The 8,218-nt window shown below is 47.5% G+C and overlaps 1 protein-coding gene across 2 annotated transcripts in view; it reads left to right on the top strand.

Annotated features, from left to right (window-relative positions):
* Positions 1–7,067: 7,067 nt before the first annotated feature.
* The window catches only part of LOC147356593 (solute carrier family 2, facilitated glucose transporter member 5), a 44,647-nt gene continuing 43,496 nt past the window's right edge, over positions 7,068–8,218 (top strand). The window contains exon 1 of one of the 2 annotated variants that reach the window (XM_086344318.1): positions 7,068–7,320. In XM_086344318.1, coding sequence (XP_086200444.1) covers positions 7,267–7,320 — 54 coding nt within the window. In that variant the 5' untranslated portion in view covers positions 7,068–7,266. The remainder of the gene's footprint in view (positions 7,321–8,218) is intronic. The other variant, XM_086344321.1, reaches the window with a different exon arrangement.

Below are 8,218 nucleotides of genomic sequence, written 5' to 3'. Positions count from 1 at the left end.
CTGATCGCCATTGATGTGGGTGGAGCTGGGCAGGGTGGGTCAGACTGATCTGTGCTGTGGGGGCATGTTCAGCACTTTCCACACTGTTGGGCCCTGGAAACAACGTCTGGGTCCTGTCTGTGGGCAAAAGCAGTCAAGTGGGAGGCCACTCGGTTGGCACAGCCAGCTGCTCCTGAGTTTGCCTGATAGAGAGACTGGTGTCGGTGGTGGTTGGGGGACAGGGGTAGTGGTGTTTAGAATACAGATTCCCAGGCCCCATCCCATCTGAGGATCAACAGATCCAAGTTTCAAGGGCTCACAGCTTGAGGCTAAACTCTCCTGAGTGAGACACTGCAGACACCGAGCCACCAACCCTGTCTCCCTGCATGATTTTATCATGATACTCAGTGACCCACTGCAGTGGCTGCTAAGGTTCCCTGGGGGCTGGGGACTGCTGGAGCACAAGGGCTCTCAGCCTTCCAAAAGCAACCATCAGAGCCCACTGTCTTGCTCTGTGCAGACCCTCACAGCCCATGCAGCCCTGCCTTCAAGTCTTTTTTTTTAACTGCTGTATCTTGGGGAATTTTGCTTCCCAAAGTGCTGCTTGTCTATTTGTTCGATTTCCTGGATTTTGTTAGGCTAAAAATACATTAACTATCAAGAGGATGAAAAGACAAGCCACAGACTGAAAGAAAATGTATGCAAAAGACACAATGGATGTTAGTTTATTGTCATCATTTCACAATACTGGTGAATCACCATCACACTATACACTTTGATACAACTTAGGGATATGTGTCAACTATTTCTCAGTGAAACTGGGAGGAGGGGGAGTCACGTCTGTACCTTACCAACATACACAGTGGGCTGTCTAACACTCAGGAAGAAGAAAACAACCTGATTAAGAAATGGGCCAAAGACCTTAACAGGTGCCGGCCAAATAGTAATAAGATACATGGGTGGCAAATATGCACTTGAAAAGATGCTCCACATCTCGTGTCACCAGGTAACACACATTAGAACAAGGAGACACTACTACACACCTAGGAGAATGGCCAAGATCCGGAACACCGACACCACCAAATGCTGGCAAGTACGTGAAGCAGCAGGAGCTCTCATTCACTGCTTGTGGGAATGCAACATGGTGCAGCCACGTTGGGAGAGAGTTGTGTGGTTTCTTAATGAAACTAAACATGCTGTTACCATATAACCCAGCCATTGTGCTCCTTGCTATTTACCCAAGCAAGTGGAAAACTTATGTCCTCACAAAAACCTATATATGAATGTTTGTAGCAGCTTTATCCATAACTCCCCCAAACTTGGAAGCAATTAAGACACCCTTCAGTAGGTGAATGGATAAATAAACTGTGGTGCACCCACAGTGGGGCTTCCCTGGTGGCTCAGTGGTAAAGAATCTGAATGCCAATGCAGGAGACGAGGGTTCGATCCCTGGGTCAGGAAGATTCCCTTGAGCAGGAAATGGCAACCCACTCCAGTGTTCTTGCCTGTGAAATCCCATGGACAGAGGAACCTGGCAGGCTACAGTCCATGGCGTCACAAAAGTGTCAGACACGACTTAGCAACTAAACAACAATCCAGACAGTGGAACATTACTCAGCACTAAATGGAAAAGAGCCATCAAGTCATAAAAAGACATAGGAAACGTAAATGCATTCCTAAGTGAAAGAAGCCAGTCTGCAAAGTCTATATCCTGTATGGTTCCAACATAAGACATCCTGGAAAAGGCAAGAACTATGGAAACAGTAAAGACTAGTGGTTGCCAGGGGCTGAGGAAGAGAGGTGGAGCACAGGGAGTTTTTAGGGCAGTGAAACCACTCTGTATGACCCTGGTTCAGGAAGATCCCCTGGAGGAGGAGAGCATGGCAGCCCACTCCAGTATTCTTACCTGGAGCATCCCATGGACAGAGGAGCCTAGTGGACCATAGCCTATAAGGGTTGCAAAGAGTCAGACACAACTGAAGCGACTTGCCACAACATGGACCCTATGATGATGGATACTTGTCAACCCAGATTTATCTAAACACACAGGTGTCCAACACCAAGAGTGAGCCCTGATGTAAACTGTGGACTCTGGGTGATAATGACATGTTAGTGCATTTTCATCCCAAGTAACAAGTGAACCATTGGTGGGAGGTGTTGATGATGGAGAGGGTTGTGCAAGAGTGGGAGCAAGGGTCACATTGAAAATCTGTATCTTCCCTTCGATTTTGCTATAAACCTAAAACTGCTCTAAAAATAAAGTCTTAATATAATTATGTAATTGAAAAATACATAGACTAGCCCCTAGAAATGGCTTGCATCTTTTTTATATTAATTTTGTTATTAAGATGCAACATGGGGGGAAGGATAGATTGGGAGTTTGGGAAGATAACAAGGACCTACGGTATAGCACAGGGACTCTGGTGAATATTCTGTTAATAACCTAAATGGGAAAGAATTTGAAAAAGAATAGATCCATGTATATGTATAACTGAATCGCTTTACCGTAGACTTGAAACTAACAACATTGTTAATCAGCTATGCTCCAATATAAAATAAAAAAAATTTTAATTAAAAAAAATAAAATTGTTAGGGGAAGCACACTGATTGAAACCACCCACCCTGGCCAGGCACCATAGTAACCATTTGCATGAGTTGTTTTATGACAGGAGATCCTGATAAGGAATAGGGAACTAATAAGCCACCACCAACCCGAAGAAAGGAAAAGGAGACACCACGTGTCCGTCCACTTCCCAGAATCCCTCTCGCTAGCATCTATCTTGGCTGAGTGATGCGTGCACCACCAGGAAAGACTGTGAATTAGAATGCTTGGCCAAAGACCACCCGGAAACTAATCCCATCACCATAAAACCCCGAGACTGCGAGCCACGTGGCAGAGCAGTTCTCCTGGGTTCTCTTACCCTACTGCTCTCCACCTGGGTGCCCTTTCCCAATAAAATCTCTTGCTTTGTCAGCAGATGTGTCTCCTCGGACAATTCATTTCCGAGTGTTAGACAAGAGCCCAGTTTCGGGCCCTGGAAGGGGTCCCCCTTTCTGCAACAAAATTATCAAAAACAGATGCAACACACACAAACTTCAACAATACAAAATTAGCAATGTCCTGCTTCTTCCAGGCAACCACTTGAGAGAGTTTTTTAGCTACTCTCTCTTGCCTTGGTCCCCACATCTTGAACTGGACACTAATGCGCTTACCTTCAAGAAAATGGAAAAGCCTTTCCCAACTGGTGCTGAGAAACCTTTCAGAGACCCTCTGCTCCTTATTAGGTGCTGTGTGCCTCTCTCCGTCCATCCCGCCTCCTCTTGATGACCCTTCATCACCCTTCTCTGATCTTCCCACCAGCCCCCTCATCTGGCTCAGGGAGGCTCTGAGCACCACCTGAGGCACAGTCTGGCCAGGCAGCCCGGCCCGAAGCACTCCAGTGGCTGGGAACAGTCCAAACTCTCAGGCCTCCTCCAAGCTGCACCTGTCGCCTCTTCAGGTTTCCCTCCATTCTTCTCACCCCAGTGACAGCACACCCTTTCATGCTAGTGATGCATGCAGTTTTTCCCAACTCCAACAAGCAATTCTCTGACCCTAGCTGTAGGACCAGCTGGGTGTTCCACCATTCAGCTCTACCTGGAGAGCATCACATCCACAGGTGAAGGGCTCAGTCCCAAAGATTGCCTCCCCGCTTCAGACACCAGCTCAAAGTCCAGGTTGTCAGCTATGCTTCTGATCAACCATCTGTAGATGGGAGGTTCCAAGATCCCTTCTTTGGGTCTGATCCATTTGCTCAATTAACTCACAAAAGTCAGAGAAACATTTTACTTATCAGATCACTGCTTATTACCAAGGATACAATTCAAGAGCAGCCCGAAGGCAGGTGTGCACAAGGCCAGGTGTGAAAGGACACAGGTCTTTCTTGCCTCTAGTCCTACTTTCCCCAAACCTCTGTGTTCTCCTGTCCTTTGTGTTTTAAATGGAGGCATCATGCATGATTGATTAAATCATTGCCTACCAGTGGTCGATTCAACCTCCGGCCCCTTCCTCCTCCAGGAGTTTGAGGAGGTGGGCCTGAAAGTTCCAACCTCCTAATCAGGGAGCTGGTTCCCTTGGCAACCAGCCCCATTCTTTGTTTACACAGTGCTTTTTCAAAAGTCACCTCATTGACATAACAAAGACACCCTCAATGCTGAGGAAATTCCAAGTATCTTAGCATCTCCAGGAACAGATGAAGGTGAAATACAGATTTCTGATTATAAATCATGATATCATAATGCTGTTCCCTCTCCCTGGAAAGCCCTCCTTTTCCCTCTTGACTCCCTACTTCTGGCAGGTATTCTTGCCCTCAAGCAGCAGACACCCTGAAGAGTACCTCCCTCTGCTCCATAGCCTTCTAAGCAGATCTCTGAGATGCCATGGTGTCCGTAGAGACCAGAAGTTCCATGGACCACTTTGTTGGGCCTGTTCCCCCAAAACCAGTGGGGTTTTGGGCACAGAGTGAGACCCTGGCACCAGCCCAGCATGTACATGGGACCTAAAGCTTTCACATCTGAAAAGTTAGAAGTCTGGGGGGAAGAGACGAATGACTTTCTGAATGAAGCATGTGGGATCCCCCCACTGCCCCATTAAAAAAAAAAAAAAAAGCCTCAAACTCAGAATCACTTATTAGAACGGAATCCAGGTTCCATGAAGAAAAAGTTTTCCTGGTGTTATGGGGTCAGGGCATTGATATGAGTTAATAGCTAGTGTTTAGTGAAAGTGAAGTGAAGTCACTCAGTCGTGTCCGACTCTTTGTGACCCCATGGACTGTAGCCTACCAGGCTCCTCCCTCCATGGAATTCTCCAGGCAAGAGTACTGGAGTGGGTTGCCATTTCCTTCTCCAGGGGATCTTCCCGACCCAGGGATCGAACCCAGTTCTCCCGCATCCCAGGCAGATGCTTTAACCTCTGAGCCACCAGGGAAGCTAGTGTTTACTGAGATCTTATTACAGTAGGGCCAAATGAGATTGCCCTTCTCACAGAGTCACTAGTGACTGCATGGGTTGCAGGTCTGCCATTGAGCCAGCCCTGCCTATTGATACGACAAAGCCATGCACTGCTGGCAGGATAAGGAAAAGCATTCTCAACAGGGCCTTAGTAGGTCTCAGCTGGTAAAGAATCCGCCTGCAATGCGGGAGACTTGGGCTCGATCCCTGGGTTGGGAAGATCCCCGGAGAAGGGAACGGCTACCCACTCAAGTATTATGGCCTGGAAAATTCCATGGACTGTACAGTCCATGGGGTCGCCAAGGGTTGGACATAACTGAGTGACTTTCACCTCACTTTACAGAGTGGGAGGGACATTTAGTGGAATATTTAGTGACATTTTTGTTTTTTGGCTGCACAGCCCAGCTTATGAGATCTTAGTTCCCTCACCAGGAATCAAACCTGTGCCCCCTGACCTGGAAGCATGGAACCTTAACCACTGGACAACCAGTGGCACTTTTTAAAAATTCTGGTTGGAAGCAGGGGCATTTGAGACCTTAGTTCCCTGACCAGGAATCAAACCCACCATCCCTGCATTGAAAGGCGGAGTCTTAACCTCTGGACTGTCTTAACCTCTGGAAGTTGCACATATTTGAAGTGTGATTTGAAGCGGGTCTTTTAATATGCTTGGGATTGGGCAAGGATTATGATATCACAGTTTGGGATTAGAGGGTATAGTGAGGTAAGGCTCTGAAGGTAAAGAATTCTCTGGGTGTAAACTGTCACGATGCTTTCTGTTAAAGAATGTTTAGTGTTTCTTGAAAGTTCTTGGAGGGAACTAGATGTTATTTGTGGAAATGAAAAAATGTTGCCCTTTCTTCCAGTTCTACAAGTCATTAGCCCCTGACTGACAGCACACCCTGAAAGGAATTCAGGATGAAGCACCCTGTGTTCTGGGTACATGGGCCTCTAGACAGTTAAGATGCATATCTAAGGAAGAATTTCCATGACCCCAGATTCTCTGCACTTGCCATGTAGAACAAAGCACTAAAATCATTAACTGGAGATATCTGGTTTTTGTGATTGGCAGTCATCTTTTACTAAGACGTAGGCTTCCCTGGTCGCTCAGTGGTAAAAGAATTTTCCTGCCAATATGGGAGATGTGGGTTCAGTCCCTGGGTTGGGAAGATCCCCTGGAGAAGGAAATAGCCACCCACTCAAGTATTCTTGCCTGGGGAATCTCATGGACAGAGGAGCCTGGCAGGCTACAGTTCAAGGGGTTGCAAAAGAGTCAGGCGTGATTTAGCAACTAAACAACAATAGCAAGGCTTGACTACATGTATTTCCCAGTCAAAAAAATTCATATACATTCTCCTCCAACTCCCAACTCTGGCAGTTTCTCAGAGCTAGCTGAGAGACTGTCTCCCAGGCTATAGTCCTCAGTATGATAACTGAGTAAAATTCAACTTACAGCTCTTATGTTGAGCTTCCCGCCCCGCCCCCGCCCCCCCACCCCCCACCCCGTTGACTCTTGCAACTTACGTCTTTCTGGGCCAGTCTCCTGGGCGTAGTAAACCACTACTGATGAGGTCAGTCAAGTCTTCACCCAGCCACATCTTGGCAGGCAAGCCTTGGTCCAAGGAATGTGGCCAGGAGAGAGACAGGTGTGAAAAATGAAGAACCGAAAGGAGAGAAACTGTCAAACAAGACTCTGCCATTCCTAATCATGTGACTCTAGGCAAATAATCATTACCTCTCTGCATCTCAGTTTCATCAAAAAAGGAGGGAATCACGAAATTAATGCGAGACCCAGTGCTTAGTACAATGACTGAGCCCAAGGAATGCTCTGCAAGCCCCCTCCCTTCCATCACTGTGATCAGTTAGCTTGTCTGTGTTCCTTAAGTCCCTAAGTGCCACAGAAGATCCTACTATTTTCTGCCCCACCCCCACAGCTGGATCCTCCCCTCCTTCCAGTGCCTCAGGCCCAGCTAGCTCCAGATGCAACAATCTCACACTCACTCCTGCTGAGCAGTTCCTATTTAACAAGTGTTTGGGGAATTTCTCAAGACCATTATGTGGGAGATGAGAGCAGACTCTCCCTTCTTCTAATCTTTCTGCAGCTTTTCTTCTCCCTGGAACACAGCAAATCCCTGGATTTGCCTGGACCTGTTGCACCCGGGAGAGCTCCTTAAATACCAGCGGCCAGCCTTTGTCTTGTCCCTGTCTTCATCCCCACCACCCCGGCAGGAAAAGCAGGCTGAAAGCATCGTGGAGAGTCGGAGGGCAGGTGCCATCTGAAGTGAACCAACCATCACTGAGATGAGAGACATGAGTGACGACGAGAGCACTGGGGATACTGTGTCAGCCCTGGGGGTAAGCCTGCCCTGGCCGGGCACAGAGCCTGGAGGACTCTGGGCTGGGTGTCTGGGGAGAGTCGCTGATGCCACATTTGCTTTCGGGCACAGCACGGAGGGGTGCTTCTGACCTTCCTGAGAGCCAGGACCACCTGGGCTTCTGGTTAAAATGCAGGTTCTGATTTGAGCAGGTCTGGGAACTTCTCACAAGCTCTCAGGTGAGATGGCTCCTGCCAGTCCACAGACCTGGGAGACCTAGAGAAACTCTGGTTGCAGGGTCTTCAAGACAGTGGTCAGATGCTTGCAGAGTTTGGCTTCCAGGGGGACTTAAGCAGCTAGGCAGCACCCACTAGGCTGCTGGCTTCCATAATATGCTCCTCAAGATCCTAGTTGTGTTGCTGGACAAAATCTTGGCTTTCTCTGCCCCCTGAAGCCGAATAAAAAACATGGAGACAGAGTTTGGAAGAAATAGAAAGGTGGCTTTAATTCTCAGCCAGCAGAGAGGAGAACACAGTAGGTTCATGCCTCAAAAACTGTGCCCCCTGCTTGAGAAGTCTAGAGGTTTATATAAGATGAGGGCTTGCAGTCAGGAGTCTGTGATGAGGAACAAAGGTGTTAGGATCTTGATTTCTTTCTCTTGCATTGTTTCCAAGACAGTCGTAGGCTGGCGCCAGTAACCCAGTAATTGAGTCTGGCAGTTTGGTGGCTCTGCGGCCTTCTTTTTGATGTGTAACTACCAGGGGAAGGGTGTTTTAAGGGTAAACATCAGGATTTAAGGATAAATACAGGATGTATTTAGCATAGAGTCAAAGGATAATAGGTGTGAAATGTAACTCCTGCAGAGTTAGGGAGCAGAAAAGCAAACTTAGTTACAGACATACAGTTAAGAGCAGTTAAAGTAAAAAAACTAGGAATGT

Source organism: Bos grunniens, chromosome 16 (genome assembly GCF_055505025.1).
Source record: "Bos grunniens cultivar Pamir isolate PY7600 chromosome 16, Bosgru_T2T1.0, whole genome shotgun sequence".
Lineage (NCBI taxonomy): Eukaryota > Metazoa > Chordata > Mammalia > Artiodactyla > Bovidae > Bos > Bos grunniens.
Note: the sequence above shows the minus strand (reverse complement) of the source record. Positions and strands in the feature narration are given on the sequence as shown.